At 48.7% G+C, this 21,161-nt stretch overlaps 2 protein-coding genes across 2 annotated transcripts in view; one reads left to right on the forward strand and one right to left on the reverse strand.

Annotated features, from left to right (window-relative positions):
- The window catches only part of RFTN1 (raftlin, lipid raft linker 1), a 234,853-nt gene that overhangs the window by 31,237 nt on the left and 182,455 nt on the right, over nt 1-21,161 (forward strand). The window lies entirely within an intron of this gene.
- On the reverse strand, nt 2,503-20,574 carry LOC142444646 (large ribosomal subunit protein eL39-like). The gene is made up of 3 exons (XM_075545709.1): nt 20,529-20,574; nt 15,351-15,521; nt 2,503-2,507 (listed from the first exon to the last, which is right to left on the reverse strand). The coding sequence occupies exons 1-3, from the start codon at nt 20,572-20,574 to the stop codon at nt 2,503-2,505; spliced, it is 222 nt and encodes a 73-aa protein (XP_075401824.1).

Below are 21,161 nucleotides of genomic sequence, written 5' to 3' on the forward strand. Positions count from 1 at the left end.
GAATGCTCTTGTTAGTGTACGCTAATGGGAGCAATACGATTAGGTTTAAGAGGCAGGAAGGCACTCTTTTCATTCCTGCTTTAATGTAAAAACTCTCCTTGCTCTTTCCCAGCTCCTTCAAACCCACACTAAGAAAGAACTCTCACTCACCGGGAAAACGGACTCAGGAGTGTGTGCACTCGGGCCTTCACAAAGTCCATGGAAAAATTCCACGGTCTCTTCATTTCATTTGTGCATTACCTTTTTGAAGCCTCCTCGTGTGTGAGTGTGTGCATGGATGTGTGTGTGAATGAGTGGGTGTGAGATGTGTGTGTGTGTAACCAGTAAATTACAGTGCCTGCAAGCCGCCTTCAGTAAAGTAAAATTCCCCAGCGTTGGCTATTATCTGTCAAAGCAAACCCAAGTGATTTTTCCGTGGAGATTCATAAAAGCAGCCTGCGGTAGTGGTGATCATTTTTTTAAATCCAATTTCATGAAAACGGAACAGAAAACAAGCGAATGTTTTATGTGCCCTACTAATTATTGGTATTAGCGAATATTGCTTCTAAGTATTTTTTAAAGCGGTTTTATCCAGTTTTGTTGGGACCCATTATCGTTTTGTAGCTTGAGCAGATTCCTCACCCTTTCGGAGGGAAGGAGGCCTGCTGCGTGCCTCTGTGAAAGGTCTTAGAGAGCAGCGCTGGCTTCCCATCCACTGCACGCGCCTGTCATGGAGTCTAGAAAGTCGTGGTCGTGGCTCTGGGGTTCCGAGGTGTCACGGCTGCTCTCGCTCCACAGGTCCCATCTCCTGGTCAAGAAGAATTGTGTTGGTGAGAGAGGGCCGCTGCCTGTGACACGCTTCTCAGGAGCATGCGTGTGATCTATCAGTACGGACGGATGTTAGTTAGACAGCCTGGCCAGGCCTTCTTTAAAAAGAAGGGTCCCGTTCACCTGGTGGTCCGGGTACAAATTCACAGGTGGCCGTTCAATGTAAGCACAACACAGATCCACAAGAAACAGTGTGGCTTCTGCCCCAAGATTGGCAATGCCTTCTTCCCAAGAGGCTAGTCTGGTTGGTGGGGTAGTTTTCCTTACTGGAGACAGCAGCCTTTTGACAATTTTATTCATCAAAATGAATTCATAGGCTATCTATTGAAGACCCACTCTCTCTCGGAGTTCTAGGCAGTGATGAACAAGATGTGAGAATTGAGATCCCAAACCATCTCGGCATCTTTGAGGGAGATGATTGCTCTAGCCCAGTGTTCATGTTTCCATATCCGGAAACTAGTCCACTTTGAACACAACTCTCACCAGAGCCTGCGTGTCATCCGGGGGAAGTACAGTATCTGCTTTGACTTGTTCTGATGTATCTCAGATGTGGTTGGAGATTTACCTGCTGCTTCATGGTGTGGGAGGCCCTGGGAACCCTGGGTCCACCCAACTGCAATTTAGAAAGCCTAAGCATTAACTACGGTCCTGCCTCCATCAGACCAGCTTCCTGGGGAGTAGGCAGCTCATCTTGGCCCATATCTATAGGCGGAGTCTTTGGGGCCTTAATAAGTGAAGCCAAGAGACCTTCAGCCCACAATGGCTTGCTTGCTGAGAAACGGCCTGTGTGGTCAGAGTTGAATGAAGTTTGTGAAGGAAAACTTAACTGTTGGAGCTAACACCCTGGGCTGAGATCATGCCTGAAGATGAGCAAGTCAGGGATCCACAGGCATGCGATTGTTTCCTGGATTTCTCTGCTTTATTCCCAATCCGAGAGCCCATCTACTTTTCTTACCTCTGTCTCTTGCCAATCTAGAAATAAAAACAAAATCTAACTCCCATTCTACTGGGTAGTCTTAGACCACTGACTTCAGATAAGGAGATCAGAGGATTCCTCTATTGCCCTTCCCTCTCTTAGCTCTAGAGCTGTAGGTGACAGGGGCAGGGTGGGTCCAGGAGAGACCTATCACCGTTTTTGTTCTTCCAGCTGGGAGGACTGTTGGAGGAGTAGACATAGCTTGGGCCTGGGAGCTGGGTTAACTGAGGTACAATCGATTCTACTTTCCTGTATACTAGCTGTGCTACGTTGAGCAGCACAGCGACACCCTTTAAGGCGACCTTCAGTTATTGCTCTCCTGTGTTCATGGTTTTTGCATGAATTCCTTAGAATGTGGATTAGACCCAGCGACTGCCCCTTAATGAATGGGGGATGCCAAGCCTCTGGTTTCGAGTAGCCCCATGGAGACAGGGCATGGCCTGGAACAGAGGGAGCCTTCTGTACACAGCCAGTGAGAACTCGGGCTCTCAGTCCAACAGACCTTGAGTAACTGATCCCTGATGATGGCCGTGAGCTCGGAAGTGGATCTTTTCCAGTAGAACCGTGACTGCAGACTCAGGAGGCACCTTGGGCCTGAGGCACCCAGCCGAGTTGTCCCTGGGTTCCTGACTTAGAGAAACGGTTGTGTTAAAGGTGCTAAATCTCAGCACAACTTGCTGTACACCCATAGGCCACAGAGGCAGCCGACACGGAAAGCCTTACCCTGGGGGAGAGGCAGCATAGCCGGGGGCTGAGCGCACAGACTCAGGAGCCAGGCTGCTTGGCTTCACATTCTAACCCTGCCACTTGCCAGCCTGCTAGCCGTGCGCCCTTGGGAGAGTCATGCCACTTCTCTCTGGCTCAGTATTAGCGTCTGTAAAAGGGAAATGTCGTTTTGGGCCACTAGCTTCTATATGCTAGGAAGACTATCTAAAAGGGGGTGGAGATTGGTTGTTATTGATACAGATCACAGTCTGCCACAGTGAATATGAAGAAGGGGCCACACGTTAGTAGTTCTTTGTGATTGCCTCCAGTCAGGCGCCCTGGAGGGAGCACTCTAAGGGGTCAGCAGAGGGAGGCCATGGGGCACGGGGAATAGCCAAGTTAAGAGGTGGTCTCAGCTGGATCGCCTAATCTGTGGGGAGCTGTGGGGCCTCACCTTGGGAGAGGAGAGCCACCGTGAGAGCCCTGTATGGGTCAGTGTGAACCAGCCACTGTCCAGCAGCTGAGTGCTGGGCATACTGGCTCCTGAAAGGACACGCACGCACGGGCAACCAGAGAGCATCCCCTCGGGGATCGACTGGTTTGGAAGCAGTTGGCACCCTACTCATGTTCCAGCCTCACCATTTCTTTTTTTTTTTTTTAATAATAAATCATTTTATTGGGGGCTCGTACAACTCATCACAATCCACCCATCCATCCATTGTGTCAAGCACATTTGTACATTCGTTGCCATCATTATTCTCAAAACATTTTCTTTCTACTTGAGCCCTTGGTATCAGCTCCTCATGTCTTCCCCTGCCTCCTCACTCCCCTTCCTCATGAACCCTTGATAATTTATAAATTATTATCATTTGTCATGTCTCGCACTGACTGATGTCTCCCTTTACCCACTTTTCTATTGTCCATCCCCCTAGGAGAGGGTTATAGGTAGATCATTGTGATCAATTCCTCCTTTATCCCCCTACTTTCCCCTTACCCCCCTGGTATGGATACTCTCAATATTGGTCCCAAGGGGCTTATCTGTCCTGGATTACCTGTGTTTCCAGCTCTTATCTGTACTCATGTCTAGCCAGATTTGTGAGGTAGAATGAGGGTCATGATAATGGTGCAGAGGAAGCATTAAAGAACTAGAGGAAAGCTGTATGTTTCATGGGTGCTATACTGCACCCTGACTGGCTCATTTCCTCCCCATGACTCTTCTGTAAGGGGATGTCCAATTGCCTACAGATTGGCTTTGGGTTTCCACTCCGCACTCCCCCTCACTCACAATGATAGGATTTTTTGTTCTGGTCTTTGATGTCTGATACCCGATCCCATCCACACCCATCCACACCTCATGTGGGTTTTGTTGCTTCTCAACTAGAAGGCCGCTCTTGTTTCTCTTCAAGCCTTTAAGACCCAAGAGGCTATATCTTTTGATAGCAAGGCACCATCAGCTTTCTTGGCCACATTTGCTTATGCACCCATTTGTCTTCAGCATCGTGTCAGGTAGGTGAGTGTCAGGTAGGTGAGAACAAAGTGTTCTTAGGTTGAGGGAGTATTCAGCCTCACCATTTCTTTGACATCAGGGAGATGCATTGGCATCTTTATCTCATCTGCTTCCATGGGCCTTGTTGAACAGAGTTCATCTCGTGCTATGGCTGAAGTCTATGCCGAAGGACAGCCTTTTGCATGTGGACCAGAGTTACTTATCAGCCTGGTTGTAGCTGGCTCAGCCTGGCCTCAGGCTGTGGGAGTGAAGATTTGTGATTGTAATCTCACCGATGAAATGCATAGACCTCCATGGTTAGCCTTCAACAAGGCCCTGAACAGAACTGAGTTCACAGTGGAGTCGATTTTGACCCTCAGCCACCCTGTAAGACAGAGTCGAACAGGCCCCATGAGTTTCCGGGAAGCTGAAAGCCTCATCTTTCTCCTTTAGAATGGCTGGTCGAAACTGCTGACCTTGTGGTTAGCCGCCCAGCTCACAGTCCACTGCACCACCAGGCCTCCCTAACAAGGCCTGAGAACTCAGCTGACAGCCCACTGCACCACCAGGCCTCCCTTACAAGGCCCTAGAACTCCTGTAGATAATTAGAAAGAGTTTCAAGAAGATGAGAAGCAGCATCTTCTCTTGAATTTGAGAAAAATTTCCCCACTGGAACTGGTCACCACTGTAGTGTGACAAGGATCAGTTATTCCAGTGCCCTGTGCTCATTGTGGGCTGTTAAAGGGTGGATATAACTATGCATTTTCCCTCTTTTCTGCCTTTTTTTTCATAATTATTTTTGAAATTAGGTTTCTACAATTCAATTCTCCAGTATAAAAATAGCCATCAACATTTTTGTCTCAGGAGAGAAATAGCTCTCCGGCCTCTGGGGGAGTTTTGTGTGTATGTCTTTTGCTGTTTTCACTGTATCTGCTTTCTGGCAGGAAAATAAAATTGCATTCGATTGACACGCTCTCTTGCTGGGAAACCAAGACACGTAACACCATTCTGTGTGCTCCTACTTGTGATGCTTTCAGCACTGGCGATCTGTCCAATATCAGGAAGGGATGTACTAATTTACTCAGTTTTTTTCCCCATTAAAGAAACAGCCTATTAGTTTAGGCAGCCGATGCCGTGGGAATGCGAGTGTGCGTTAATGGAGGGGCCATTAATAATTTACCTTAATGCTGTTTTTCTGACCAAAATTTTGTTTCAACCCCTGTGTTATGGTTGTAACGTAGGATCAATTAATATTGAGTGATGGCAGCCTCCCCGCGGAGAGAAAATGGGAAATCTTGGTGTCGTCATCCGCCTCGCAACTAAGAAATAGCTTTTCTTAATTGTATGGAACAGAGAAACCCAGGGGGATGTAATTCATTTCTCTCCAGCTTTCGATGTAAATTGGAAGTAAGGGAAAATAACCGCATGCCAGAGTGGGGAGGTGAGCTCAACCGCTGAGCTATGTCTGGTGTGCGGGGCTCACTACCGAGAAGCCGGCATCGTCAGGGTGGACTTGCTCCTGTGTCTGGACCGCGCGGCTCCCAGGTCTTCTCACGTCTCCTTCCTCTTCATTCTCCGACTCTCTGCTTGGACGTCACCTTCTCAGAAAAGCCTTTTCTTGACACCCTGCTTAAACAGGCGTTCCCAACCCACCCTGCTCGCATTCAGCCTCTGTTCTTTCCTTGTTTTCTTATGAAACTTACCAGTACTGGATACTGAACAACTGGAATAGCAGCTCCGAATGGCACGTCTCTCTGCCTTCTCCATGCCCAGTCTTCAGTGCCTCCTTGTTGAGGCCCTCGGTACCTTGCTGTTGACTGAATGGTGCTGACTCACCTCCGACTCATCAGGACTCCCTGTGTGCCAGGGCAGGACGGTACTCCACAGGGTTTCCGGGTGTCCGAGTGCTTCTGGGTGAGCTTGAACTGAGGAGTCCCAAAGAGCCCTGAACACGTTCACAACGGTACAGAATAATTTGACGATCCTTGCATGTGCCGACGGGACTGGTGGAACTAGAAGACGAGCTCATGTGACCCCGTTGTGTCACCGTGAGAGGTGGGACTTTACTTTTACACCAGCCAGCCCTTCACTTGATGAAGACTCATGAGCCCAAACCGATAGCAACAGCAGCCAAACTCAAACCCAGGGCCAGGGAACGGATTCTGACTCGTAGTGGCATTACAGGACCGAACAGAACTGCCCTGTGGGGTCTCCAAGGGGGCAAGCTTTGTGCAAGCAGACTGCCACATCTTTCTTCCACAGAGCAACTGGTGGCTTCAAACCACCAACCGTTAGGTTAGTGGACCTGGCCGCTCCACCAGGCCTTCTTCCCAAGCTCAGGACCTAGTTACAGTGGTCTCAGTTTAGAAGTCTTATATTTTCACTTCGTTTTAATTTGCTTTAGTTTTCCATTTTAATATTTATACTCGGGCATGGAAATATCAAGAAGCACTCCAGAAACCCCCTCCAGAAACTCCCCAAGTTTCCAGGCATACTTTTCTATGCTCCTATTGTCTAACAGTAATCCAGTTTCCCCTACAACAGCGGTTCTCAACCTGTGGGTCGTGACCACTTTGGAGGTCAAATGACCCTTTCACAGGGGTCACCTGATTCATAACAGTAGCAAAATGACTGTTATGGGGTAGCAATGAAAATACTTTTATGGTTGGGGGTCACTACCACATGAGGAACTGTGTTAAAGGGTCGCAGCATGAGGAACGTTGAGAACTCCTGCCCTAGAAATTGTGATCAACCACTTAGCCCAGGGGTTGGCAAACTGGCCGATGAGCCATGTGTGGCTCTTTGGGTATGTGCACGTGGCTCTGAAGTAAAACTGAAAGCAAAAAAAAAAAAGATATTATTCAGATAATGGCTATTCCATTTGTTTGTAAAAATATATTGATAACTCTTGACTCGTTTTTAAATTGTTGTGAGGGGCAAGACTGGCTCTTCCGTCTCAAAAGTCTGCTGACCCCTGACCTAGCCAGTACATTAATTGCTCTCTTAGTTTTTTTTGATTCCTTGAGAGTTGTAGTCAAAGTTAGCTAAGGGGCAATCCCAACTTCTAGTTCATTGAAACCATCATTATGTCTCCTGGTAGAAGCATTTCTCCCTGAACGTTATTGGAGGCTGGGTTCTTTAGAGACGCCAAATCAGTGAAGCTTATGTACGTATGTACGTACATATGTATTTATGTATACATAGAGAGATTTCTATCAAGGAAGTGGCTCATACAGTTGTTGGGGCAGGCAAGTTCCCCGTCCACCGGTCAGATGTCAGTCTGGAGACTTCTTCTGGACTCATTTGGCTGCAGGGCCTGATGAACCCTAGGTCAGCAGGTCAGACAGTAGACTTCTGACTACAGAGGTGTTGAATCCAAGGTCAGAAGGTAAGACGGCAGACTTGTGACTCCAGAATCAATGCCAGGCCACTGGCCCAAGTTTAAAAAGCTGAGGTCAGATGATGGGCTAGATGCAGGCTTGAGACCCAGCCAAAAGCAAGCAAGCTTCTCCACAGTGTTCACATATATTGGAAGCAGGCCACACCCCTGAATAAACTTCTGTTTAATTGATTGGCTGCAGATAGCAGATTCTGTCATGGAGATGATTACATTATATTAGATCGCATCATGGGGGATTACTAGTGTTAATTGCCAAACCAATGAGAATCCTTGACCCAGCCAAGTTCACACTAAACCTGAGCTGTCACAGTCAGCAAGAGCGCTAACCAAGCCGAAGCAACATGTATGGAGACAGGAAGCAAGTATATTGGTGTTAGGAGTGAGAAAAGTCGCCCCTTGATTCCTGCTGTTGTTAATTGCTGCTCAGTTGGCTTTGACTCACAGTCTCCGTGTGTGCAGAGTGGAACTGCCGGCTCCACAGGGTTGTCCAGGCTCACACTTTTTGTTTGCTTGGGAGGTCTTACACATAGCATAACAGTGCACGGTTCAGTCACCTCAGCAGTGTTGTACAATTGCTACCACAATCCATTCCAGAACATTTGCTTTCTTCTTGAACACCTTGATATCAGCTCCCTTTTGTCCCCTCCTTCCCCCACCCCATCCCCCAGGAACTCTTATTCTTTTTTTCCATAATTTTTTTCCATATCGTACACAATCCAATATATCCATTCACATGCAATGCTGTTCTTTGATCCCATCACGTGGGGTTACACTGTCACCCATGCTCTCGGCTCCCCATTTCCCCCCTTCTCTTACTGTACCCTCAGGGAACCTTTACTCCTTTCACTGTTCCTGAAGGGTTACCCATCTCCACGTTCATCTTAAATACACAAATGAACATTCGCAAATCTAGGGTGATTAGTGAGGCAAGACAGATAAAAACCGCAACAGTAAGGGGAGGAATAGTAAAGAGCTACACGGTGGTTATGGGGCTCATTAGGGCCATATTCAGTGAGGGACTGTTTCATTTTTTTACAGGTGGGTTTTGGGTCTCCACTGCATCAACACCCCTTCACATTGATGTGGTTTTTGACCTTCTGATACCTCTTCCCATCCACACCTCGTGATCACACTGGCTGGTGTGCTTCTTCCATGTGGGCTCTGCTGCTTCCCTGCCAGATGGGCGCTTGTTTAACTGTGAGGGCTTTGACTCTCTGGATGTGGATCACACGGCCTGCCCCCCAAGGAGCCGTTGGGTGGGTTCACATGTCCACCCTTTCAGCTAATAGTAGAGAACTTAACTGTTGGTGCGACCCCATGACTCTCAGTTGTGTGTATCCTGGCCGTGGTAGAAACAGAATTGATTCAGATTATATATTTTCACCTTGGAAGATAGAACCCCAGTGAGTCAGCATGTGATTCTATGTGCCAACCACCTGACTCGTTCCAAAGGAATGTAGGACTTGTAAATAAATCGTCCTGGTACAGCCATCTACAGAGGTTTGCAAACACAGTGTGGAGGAGGCTCCCTTGATGTTAGCGTTGCATTGTGCGGTGAATTAACGGTTTTAAAATGGCATTGGATGGGAGCCCGTTTTTTTCTTTACCTCTCCTTGAGTGCTTTAAAGCGGCATCAGACACCCATAGATAACCAATCCATTCTTGCCCGGATCACTCATCACCACAGGCTTGGCTGGCTTCCTGGGGTGTGCTGGCGTCTTTCTTGTGGGCCCAGGATCAGCCTGTGTTTATCTGGGAGGGAGGAGAGGAGATAGCAGCAGCTTCGACTGATTAATCAGCAGCTATTTATCAGGCCTTCACCCTGCGACGTCAGGGGATTGTGCTGGTGGGGGGATTAAAAATGAGCTTTGGTGTGGCCAGCTCTGGCCGTTAGGCCCGTAGACCCGTCTCTTCTATACATTTGGCCTGTGAACTTGGGTGAGTTACTAAGCCCTTCCGTGTCTCAGGTTTTTCTTTCAGTCTGAAACATGTAGATAAATGCCCTGCTTTGTTGGATGGAGTGAAGTCGTTCAGAGGAGACATTGGGTAGGGCTTATGGGCATGGGTAGGGCACAGTACACGGTAGCTGTTTTTATAACCAAATGCAAGAACAGTGAAAGAAGAATCAGCCCACAAGGCCTTTGTAGGGGTTACTTGCCTGAGACAGGGCTGATTTAAAGATGGCTTTTTGGACCTTTGTGACCTCACTTGCGAAGGAGGGTGTTTGCCCTAATTGGTCCCACTGCAAGGTCCCGCCCACCTTAGGATCCGGTCAGCTTGTGTGTTGTTAGTGATGTGGATTGGTAACTGCATAGTAGGACTAGGTGGACTATGGTCCCACTCAGACCACAAGGTCTCAGGCCCTGGTCAGAGAAGTCTGCGTTGAGGAAGGAGAAGGAGGTCAGACTTGATGGCCCCGTGAGGACAGGCTGTGATAGAGAAAGTCAGGAGACCTGTGGCCTCCCTGGGGTAGAAACCAGCAGGTTTGGGGAAGATAGTCATGCTTTATATTAACATGGCATTTTCAAGGATACAAGTGCTTTTGTTGACCTTGTCATGTTCCATCATTGTAGATAAGCAACGGACTTGTGTGTCTGACCTCGTCCAGCTACGAAAAGGGGAAGGGAAATCAAACTCCACGTCAACAGAGCCCAAGGACAATTTCTTTGAGGCTTAGGTCAGGCATGTCCAGCCACTCCTTCCATAATTCATTACCAGGGCTGGCCACACACAACTTACAGATAATATTAACACTTGTGGGTTTATTAAGGAAGTTAACAGGTTATAAAACGTTGGGGTTCAATTATTTGGACAAGACAGCCTCTTCCAAGCCGTACTCAAGGCAGGTTTCTCTCTAGTCTTTGGTCTCTGACCCACACAGCCCTGTTGGCCTCTGTCTTGCTTGTGCAATAGTACAAAGTTTTTCTTTGTTTATATTTTAAGTTTTTGTTTCTTTAAAAAAATTATTTTATTGGGGTCTCATATAATTCTTATCACAGTCCATACATACACCCATTGTGTCAAACACATTTGTGTATTTGTTGCCATCATCCTTCTCAAAACCTTTTCTTTCTACTTGAGCCCTTAGTATCAGCTCCTCATTTTCCCCTCCCTCCATGTTCCTCACTCCTTCATGAACCCTTGATAATTTATAAATTATTATTTTGTCATATCGTATACTATCCGACGTCTCCATCCACCCACTTTTCTGTTGTCCATCCCCCAGGGAGGAGGTTATATGTAGATCCTTGTAATCAGTTCCCCCTTTCTACCCCACCTTCCCTCTACCCTCCAGGTATCGCCACTCTCACCACTGGTCCTGAAGGGATCATCTGTCCTGGATTCCCTGTGTTTCCAGTTCACATATGTACCAATGTACATCCTCTGGTCTAGCCAGATTTGTCAGGTAGCATTGGGATCATGGTAGTGGAGGGTGGGGAAGCATTTAAGAACTGGAGGAGAATTGTATGTTTCATCATTGATACCCTGCACCTTGAGTTGCTCCTCTCCTAATTCAAACTCATTCTTTATTCTTTTACCATTTGATTTGAGATAAGTAGCAGCACTTGCCTGGGGAGTTTCTTGGGAGGGGAGGAGGAGAGAGACTCTCTTGGGTGGAAGTCTGATCTTTGAGCATCCGTTCCAGCTCATGTCCATTCTCAACACATTTCACTTTAGACTTTTCCACAGCAGGTCAGAGAGCAGAGGGAAGATGGGCTCGGAGATTCTTTGTAAGAGCCCATACCAGAGGCCGAAATGCGTTCTTGCCGTTCATGCTGCCTGTGCCTTGGGATTCCTGAAACCGGACCTAAAAGATCCACAGTCTTTCTCGGTAGCTCACGGCTGGTCCCCATCTTTTCAATGCCTCCGCCCATGACACTGTATTTTCCTGGCCATTAATGTGAGTTCTGGTCTGGGTCTGACACTAAGTGTGTTCATTCAGACAGCAACCAGAACACAGATTCTTCTCGATAGCCAGATTCAGGTAAGCTGGTCCTCCTAACAGACACCCTATTCCCCAACCCTCGCTCCTCCAAGATGAAGTGAAGGCACCTCCTCACCTGGACCACCTTTTCTGGGCCTGGGTGCTGCTGGGCTCACTGTCTGCGTGGCGGAGCCAGGTGTGCTCAGGCGTGACCCACGCTGGCAAAGGTTGCAGAGCTGTTTCCAGACAGTTCAAGTGATTTGAGTCCTCGGAAGAAATGATACATTAAAATACCCATGCACACAAATATTTGTCATCGCTTTTTAAAACCACAGCGGGAAAAAATTCTCTGCCATTGGGTAGCACGCAATCTGGTGAACCCTATTGATTAGTAGTACCATTATGGTTTTCTTTGGTTCAATGTATTTTGTTGATAAAAAGTGCAAAGCTTTTTTTTTTTTCTTTAAGGGCTGCCAATAAGTGCCCAAAGGGCATGCCACTCCATCATAAACCTCAGCTCTAGCTCTGGGGGTGAGCAAAACTAGCTCACCCAATTAAGTGTCTAGAGATAGCCTACTCCACAAGCCAGCCTCCTGCCTGCAGGCACTTAGCTCCACATGTTCTGTGGCCTGGGAAGACCACCATTCTTTCCCATTCTCTGGCTCTGGCTTGTGCTGCTGCCTCTCCTCTGATGCCAACGTTGCCTCCTGGATCTGGGAGGTCAGTGTGCAGGGATTTCGAGGTCCAGAGGATGCGCTTTACTCTTGGCTCTTATCTTGCTGGTAGTGATAGCCCCACTTTCCTGATTCTGAGCTGACTCATACCTAGCAGAATGGCAATTACAACGAACCGGACCGTGTCAATTCCACAGTCACTCACGACCGAATCCCATCAGTGTCGTCCCTTCCCTTCCCTTCCCAGACCCATGGGGAAAACGTCAGTTGGTGGGAGTAACGAAGACTTGGGCTGGAACAGCCCTATTCAAATAATGACCTGCGATGCAATCATCCCATTAGGGACTTTGATTCTTGTTGGGGCTTATCAAGTCTGACTGGGATTTATCAGGGGGTGTGATGAGAGGACAGTTTGAGGAAAGGTAGTACCTCCCAGCTCCCCCAGTGACTCCGAATCAATCTCTCGCCAGATTTTGCGGGCAAAGATAGTTCACAGTATTCATCTCCCTCTACTGATCCTTCATACATAGGGTGCTTGCAGTCTTAAAATGTTTGGCGTGGGGGTGGGGTGGGGTTGTTGTGCAAGCCACCACCCTACATGGGAAATGGGTGTCACCAGGGAGGACATTTATGACAAGATTAATGTTTAGTGAGGAAAGGTGGGGCAAAAGGTTTGGGTCTGAGCTCATTCCAACCAAGCCTGACTGTGTGGAGATGATGAAGCTCAGGCCCGGGCCAGTTTCCTGGGTGGTGCCAGGTCCCCAGAAGAATTCCAATCTCTTGGCCACTCTTGGTTTTAGCATGGCCACTCTCCTCGGCTATCAATCACTTACCGTCAGCCATGCTCACTGCTGTGTGATTAGGAGACTGGGCTTCAGGCCTGTGAAGATCATCATGTATTAGGTCAAAGCGGGCCTCTGTTCAAGACGAGAAACCACGTTCGCCTGAAGCTGGACTCGTAACGGAGAACTGTCTCGAGGTTCCACGCTTCCTTCTGGAGGTTGGTTGTTCCCAGTAGTCCCGGGACCAGGACACTGCAGCTCACAGTTTTTTCAATCAGTGCCTCTCTGATCTAGGCCTACTAATTCTCCTCCACCTTCTTCACCTTTGGGGTCTAACTGAGTGGGGTCTCGCTTTGAGCACTTCTTAATTTCCTTTCTGAAAATATGAGGTCTAAGACAGAGGCTCCTGGGAGCAGGTCTGTATGCCTATTGCAGTCATCGCTATTGCTGCGATATATTCAACCTTTAATGATCCCTATCTAGGGATATATGATGCACCCCTATGTGTAATGAATCCCTGTATTTCCTTTCTCAAGCCCTCTGCTCAGTCACTGGGGCTGTATGTAAAAAAAAAAAAAAGGCATACTTCTCTCAGTGACTTTCCATTCCAACCGTGGTTAGTTTTTTTTAAAGGTAAGGTCCCAAGTTTCATAAACAAACATCTTCTAATACTCCTCAAATCACCGAGGCAAAGAAATGTGACTTTATTCCTGAACTCCTCAGGCAGGTTTTTTTTTTAATAGTTTACACTTCTTAACGCTGTGTTAGGTACTAGGAAAGCAGGTGGGAAGCATGAGGAATAGCAGCACATCCAGGATCAACCATGTGCAGTCGATGTTGGATCCCTCTGGGCGTGAAGAGGCTGTCAGGTTACGTGTGAGGCTCGGAGGCCCTGCGTGGACATGCGTGAAGGAGGTTTCACTAGCCCGTGTGGTGGAGCCTGCCGAGGGCAGACTTATGAAAACCCTTTATATATAACCCAACCTCGCAGTCTCCAGAGACACCAAGGCAGGACAAGAATCCCCAATGTAATTATTGGTGGGACCATCTTTTAAAAGGCGATGTCCTTCGGAAGCGTGTCTTTGAACCTCAGATTTAAAGGAATGAAAACAAGTTGAGAAAATTAAGTCTTTTCTCCAGGTTGCCGCATAGCCAAAAGCTAACTTTGATGTGTTTTTTGTTTGTTGGTTTGGCGTTTGATAATGTTTGATTAATGATAATCCTTAAGTTTGTAATCATCTGCTTACAGTGCTTCTGGTCTTATCTAAAGAACTTGTATGAAGGAGAGATTTTAAATGGGAGAATGGGTCCAGGGTCTACCCCAAGGTCTCTAACAGGATAGCGGGGTGATGCTGGTCAAGTCACCTCCCTCTCTAACCTCTTTGCATCAGCGACTGATTACTCACACTTGAACGTGTAACCGGTCACTGTGGAGGCCATGCATGTGACTAATGGTCAACAATCTTGAGAGGCAACTACTATTTTTTTTGTTTATTTTGAATAATAAATCATTTTATTGGGGGCTCTGACAGCTCTTATAACAATCTATGTATCAGTCGTATCAAACACATTTGTACATATATTGCCATCATCATTTTCAAAATATTTTCTTTCTACTTGAGCCCTTGGTGTAAGCTTTTTTTCCCCTCTCCCTCGCCCACCCTTCCACCCTTGTGAACCCTTGATAAGTTATAAATTATTATTATTTTCATACCTTACACCATCTGTAGTCTCCCTTCACCCATGTTTCTGTTGTTCATCCGCCTGGGGTGGTGGTGGTTATATGTCAATCATTGCAGTTGGTTCCCCATTTCTGCCCTTCTCCCCCCATGATCCCTCTACCCTCATGGTAGCGCTACTCCCATTACTGTCCCTGAACGGTTTATCTGTCCTGCATTCTGTGTGCCAAGAACTGTTATCTGTACCAGTGTACAGGCTCCGGTCTAGCTGGATTTGTTAAGGTAGAACTGGGATCATGCTAGTGGTGGGGATGTGGGGGAGGAGGCATTAAAGAACTAGAGGAATGTAGTGTGTTCTGTCAGTGCTGTGCTGCACCCTGACCAGGCAACGACTATTATTACCATCATTTTCTAGTTGGAAATTGGGGAGCAAAGAAGGTATTCAAGAGAGGAACAGCTGTTATGCCATGGAACCAGGATTTGAACCCAGCCTGGTTCTGAAGCCTCTGAGGGTCCCTGCTACGCCTACTGATTCTGAGCTCCCTTCCCACAATACAAATTATGCTGTGATGTGCAGTTCAGTTTTGCTTTTAAATATGATTTGTGGACATACATGGACTCTAGAGCCTTGCTTTAAAATATAGGATAAAGCTTTGCTTTATGTTATGCTTATTTACTTATTTATTTTCAATCCAATGGCTTTGCATTATTTACCGTTAAACTCTCAATGCTGAAGCATAGAAACCAAAGGGGAAACCAGATTATTTGCCAGTGCAAGTACAATTGATCAGGTAGTGGCAAAAGTCTTAATCCAACTCAGCATGACTGACCGCTAGTGAGTCTGGGAAAATGTGCCTGTGCGTGCCACCTCTTGTGGGGACGGGGGGTGGGGGGAGTAGGGGGGCTCCTGACAGACCCAGGTTGATTCTTCTCCAATGTGTTCTCTTGGAGTTGGACCTGATCTTATTACTGGTTTTCATGTGAATCCGTTGCGGAATGGGCCGAATCTGCTTCTGTTTCTTGGCCAGGAATCTCTTGATCCTGAAAGTCTTATGAGACCGTATTGGAAAGTTGGAAAACCACCACCCTCAGCATGGTGGAGAGACCGAGAGAGGGTTATGTCTATTTTTGTGATTTATTTAAAAACAGGGTTTTGACCAGAAATGCAGCCTTTGAGTCTAACTTCATCCTAGAAGCAAGGTGACACGTACAAATAGAAACAGCCTGTTTTGTTCAGTTTTGCTTTTGCAGGAATGAGGCACAGGAAACGTTCAAAGCACCGTTTGCTGATCTGGCCCTGTCTTCGCTCTCAGTAAGGTAGTTTGGGCAGACGTTGACCCCCGGCGGCAACTCTATCCTGTGCCCTGGGGTCACTATGAGTCAGAATCCATGCGCTGGCAGTGCGTTTGGCTTGAGTTTTTCCGTGGTCACCGGGTGGATTGGAGACTGCCGTGCACGTGTGGCTCTGCGGAGCCTGTGCTTTGGGCAATTTTAGGTGCAGAGTCTGGGGCTCCTGCTCTCCGACTCTCGCCTTCTAGGATTCCCACCCCAGGTTCCAGCAACTGGTGGCCTCGTATTATGTCTTCTGGCTCTGCAAGTATATAAGGCCGTGGGCTCTGCCGAATGTCAGCTGCCCCTTGTGGTACAAAATGAGGCTCAGAACCAGAAATAACGAAAACCCCCTCCATCTAATACCTCCTTTCAGATGTTCACGTCTCCCCACCATCTACCTGCCTTGCCTCACTGTCTAGTGCCCCAGGTAGTTTGCGTTTGTTTTTAGAACACCCCCCCACCCCTCCCAGAGTTTAGAGTTGTTATCTGTGGAAGTGTGGGTCTGATAGGACTTTCCTTAACCCTCCCTGCACGGAGGCTGGAAGGACAAGACGTGCTACCCCCACTTTAAGCTGGGCAAATGTAGGCACGGTGGATCACCTACTCTCAGCCTAAGACAGAGCACACGTCTCTGGTCGGTGGTCTGACTCTTTCTCTTCTTTTCTGCCATCACCTGCAGGAGACGTCACCTGGTGGCTCAGTGGTCAAAGAGAAGGATGGGGTAGCCCGTTTACCTAAAGATGTCAGCCTTGGAAACCCTGTGGGGCAGCGCTGCTCTGTCCTACTAAAGGGTGCTGTGTGTCCTCGCAGACTGGGTGGCAGCGGGGTTGGTTTGGCCAGGGGCCCTCAAACTTTTTAAACAGGTGCCAGTTCACTGTCCCTCAGACCCAGTGGAGGGCTGGACTATAGTTAAAAAAAAACTATGAACCAATTCCTATGCATACTGCACATATCTTACTTTGAAGTAAAAAAAACAAACAGGGCAAAAACACCCGGCAGGCCGGATAAATGCCCTCGGCGGGTGCATGTGGCCCGCAGGCCGCAGTTTAAGGACCCCTGGCTTGGCTCCAGGGAAGAGAAATTTTGTCTGCACTTCAGTACTGCTGTGCATATACTTGAGCCTCTGCTAATTCTCAGCAGCCCCTTGAAAGACTGCTCATCGTGCTGTGAGTGGAGGGAGTGTGTTTCAGAGACCCTGCCATGTCCGGGTTCAGATGTCTGCCCTTTGCCAACCCTGGGATCGTTAGCAAGTCGCTTAGCCACCCCGAGCCCATGACTTCCTGGGGCCCTTGTCAAGGTGAATTGAGGTAAGGCATCTGCAGCACCGGGTACAGAGTAGACCTTCAGGAAACCGCTCCGTGTCAACAGAAAGAGTCCTTGGGGATGTGTTTTCTGTGATGATTTGTCCAGCCTTCCTGTGGGGCTGGCCTTGGCCGGGTGTCCCGTCAGTGCTGGTGTATGAGGAGGGAAAAGGAAAAAGCTTCATGTTCAAGGTGAGGAAGCATCCGCAGGTCCAAGGCCACCCTCGCCGGAAAGCGTGGACAAGCATCAGCCTGGATGCATCTGCTCCTGGTCTTCTCGTCCCTGGCCCCTTGATGGAAACAGAATTCCTGCCACTCTCCCTGGCGAAGCGTCCTGGAGTCCACTGCTCCAGATCCCTCTGGTCCTGAGCTGGACTTTTGTGGAGCTGCCTCTGCAGGGTCTCGGGGCCTTTCCTTGTTCTGTCCACTCCTACAGCTCAGCGCTGTCCTGCCTGGACCTCATGACTGACTGACTGGGGACAGCGGTTCTTGCTGTGGTGGAGTGCTCATTAACAACGAGGGCACGATGGTGGAGCTCCGAAGACTAATAACAATATTGCAGAGTGCGTAATATTGTGGAACCATGGATATATGTATATATTTATATATACATACATACAGTGGAGCCATATATCTATATATAGTGGAGCCACCGGTCCCTGGGTGGTACAGATGGTACAGGTTGTGCTTAACGCGTAGCCTGAAGACTGGTGAATCGGACCCGGCCAGTGGTGCCGTGGATGCAATGCCTGGCGATCTCCTCTGGTAGAGGTTCCAGCCAAGAAGATCCTACGGTGGCACCGATCTCTCTGTAACACGGGGCTGCGGCACATTAAAATCACTTCAATGACAGAAGGCTTGTTGACTTAAAACAATCAAAACCATGAAGATAGGTTGTGGCACAGCGAATCCCAGCAGCAGCAGCTGACTCGTATAGCGGCAGCTGTAGACCCCGAATCCTCGTAACGCTTAATGACATCTGTACCTTCGATTTATTCTAAAGAGGAAGAGACCGCGGGGCTGGCACAGCCAGGGGTTGACTCTTCCCCTCCCTCCGGAGGTGTTGCCTTTGGCTACTACACTGAACCGCTGGACACATTTCCACACGTAACCGGGCAGGTACCCGCGGGGTAGACATGCCGATGTTCTAAGGCGAGGATTTTCAGCCATCCGTTGCCAAAGGAAACTCCACCTCAGTGTCTTAGTGCCGGACGTCGCTCAGGCCAAGCGGGCTGGCCCCTGGCCAGGGGAGAGAGGCCGGGTGCCTGCCCTGATGGGCCGGCCACAGGAAGGTGAAGTGCACATACCCCTTTCTGCCCTCGTCTAATTACGGGGCATTTTCTGTCTCGGTTATAAAGATTTAATTAGTGTATTGTGCTGGGGCATCGGGCCTCTGATAAGTCATCTTTTACGACTGGTGACAGTCGGCTCAGCAGGAATTGGCTTCAACTAGTCACCATGTCCTTGCCGTTTTCCATCTGAGAGCTGCTTTCTGCCCTATCTTTCTTCTGAATAAAAAAGATTAATCAGTCAAACTCCATATGCCAGAGTGCTTCTGCTTCCACCGCCTCGATGCCAGCCCTGCCCAGTCTCCCACCTTCGGGGCGCAGCTCCTCTGGAGGCATGAGAACCGTGGGCGCATGGCTCGCAAGAGAACACATCTTCAAAGGTGGAAACGAGGCCCCCTCATTCTGTCACTGCCATTGGAAGCTGAAGCTGGATCACAGGGTGGGGAGACACTTGACAGTTCTGGGGTGTAGACAGAGGCAACCTCTACCGTGCCCTCCGTGTCTGGGAAGAACTCTAGACAGAACATGGGTCATGAAAAATCCATGATGGCGAGCATTTGGAAAATCCTAGAGATGTTTCCAAATTGGGAAAGTGAAAAGGGGTCTCCTGAAAGGGATGTGGTATGAGCCCCATCAATTAGGCCGGCAGAACTTCTAGAGGGAAGTGAGTTGAGGCATCGCCAAGCGTGGAATACAAATGAGTGTCAGCCTGTTGGCGGGTCAGCTCTGCTCGCTGCACCGGGGGTTTCCGTGCTTTGAGAGAGCACTCCCTTGAGTCGGGCGACCTGAGCTTATGAAGCCGAGATGGCAACGGCGAATGGGGGAAGTTTGCTGACGGGTCAGTTTGACACATCCTACTTCGCCCAGACTTCCCCTGCAGTGTGATCTCCACGCTGGGATCGCGGCGAGGTGGGGAAGTGAGGGGCACGGTGCTGTGACAGCTCCTTCCTCTGTGGGCTCACGCCCGTCGGTTTGCCAAAGCCTTATACTGGCAACCGTGGTCATCCACATCTCCCTTCTCCCTGTCTTCCTCCTTCAGCCGAACTTCGCGTCCACTCACTTTTACCTACCTGAAGCTTTAGCCACCACCTGCCCCCACTCCCCCAAATAAACGTTTATTTGTGAATGAGGTGAAAGTTTACAGAGCAGATTTTACTTTTCCAGTGAACACTTCCTGCATGTTCTGGATCAACTCCTCCATGGCAGCCCCCTCTGGGTGCCATCTCCGATCCCCCTTCCTCCTGCGGCTCCTCCTTCCTCACCCTCAGAACCTGGTCTCTGGGCGATGGCTGCCATTCTCATCTGAAAGGGTTGGCAGTTCTAAACATGGGTTGATTATTCACCTGAAGGGTGAATAAAGCCAGGGGTCTTGGAGGGGGTGGTCCCCCCAGGCTCTACCTGACCACTCAGCCCACGTTCACAGACTGCTGTTAGCCGGTCGAGTCTCTGGCTTCCCTTTCATATCCCTCTCTTGATTTTTGGTCACTTTTGGCGGCACCTCTTTGAGCCTTTTTCTTTACCCAAACTCTCAGCCTCCCCAGGTCCTGGCCTTGTCTCTTTGGTCTTAAGAAAGCTCATCTTGAGGCAAGGGTCTTTGAGGAGCAGCAAGGCGTCAGGGTGCCTGGCTTCCAGGGAAGGAGAAGGGAGCAGGCAGTGAGGCCTGAGAGAGCAGGGGGCCACACCCAGTGCGTGGCGCCTGGAAAGCATGCTGAGCTCCTGCAATGGCCTGGGGAGGGGGATGAATGACTGTGTCCTGGATGGCTGAGTTTGTGACCCATGGGGGGCCTCTGCAGAATTTGCCTTTTGATCCCCCCCCACCAAGACCAACATCAAGATGCTATAATTTATTTTTCACTTCCCTTCTCACTGTTTTGAATGCCATTGCTTCCAACTTGATTTATCTCGCCAACATCTTCCAACATATCCCTCTTAATTCATTCCTGGGGCTTTCCGCCCGGGCTGCAGGACTGCCGCAGTGACTTCCTTCCACCCGCCTCCTGCCTTGTTTTGTGCATCTTGCACACACCTCTAGACTGAACACCTTCCCACTCTGAACACACTCCCCCTCCAGACCCACGAGGTAAGAGTTGACCTTCTAGAACTGCCACTTTCTCTCCCCTCATCTCGATTTGTGGAGATTCTCCACTAAATCTCCCTTCTCCGTCCCCTTACTCTTTTTCTCTGTAGCATAAGTGCTGTCTTCACCTGTGTTGGGCATCGTGAACACCTTTCTCTAGAGAAAAACTAGGTACACGTCGTTTCAGTTAACTTTTACCCAAGTGCTCCAAGCTTGCTGGCTTAAAACAGTGTCTTGTTTATTTTGGTATCTTAGATTGGCTGTGCTCACCCAATTCTTCTGCCCTGTAGACTATCACGCGAAGCCACTCATCTGCGGCATCACAGGAAGCTCTGCCCAAGGTGTCTATCAGTTTATGCCGACTGTTGGCATAAACCAACCACTTGGTAGTCTGGTGGAGTTGGATCCTAACATGGTAAAGCAGTCCATGGTGCCTCCACCTCAGTTGGTCAAGGAACGTCAGAAAGACAGGCCAGACTCTGTGGGAGCAAAAATAGAATTCATCACTTAATAAGAGTGCCACGCACGTACAAGGGCGGGAGAAATTGATGTGGCCATTTTTAGGGATATCTATGTCTAGGAGTAACGTACAATTCACCAGTGTCTGGAAGCAATAACAGAGGTAAACCCTTTTCACCCACTCTACATTTGACACATCCTTACTGTGCGCCAAGGACACTTATGATGCTGAGGAGGACAGGGTCTTCGTTCCATGCCACGTTTGCTAG

Source organism: Tenrec ecaudatus, chromosome 4 (genome assembly GCF_050624435.1).
Source record: "Tenrec ecaudatus isolate mTenEca1 chromosome 4, mTenEca1.hap1, whole genome shotgun sequence".
In the NCBI taxonomy this organism is placed as follows: domain Eukaryota; kingdom Metazoa; phylum Chordata; class Mammalia; order Afrosoricida; family Tenrecidae; genus Tenrec; species Tenrec ecaudatus.

Excerpts from the sequence above, each read along its gene's own strand:
- LOC142444646 (XM_075545709.1), bottom strand. The coding sequence starts at position 20,574 with ATGCCCAACACAGGTGAAGACAGCACTTATGCTACAGAGAAAAAGA. Across the intron at positions 15,522-20,528 it reads TTATGCTACAGAGAAAAAGA|GGTGGTGGTTTTCCAACTTT; the intron begins GTAAGGGGACGG and ends CACCATGCTGAG.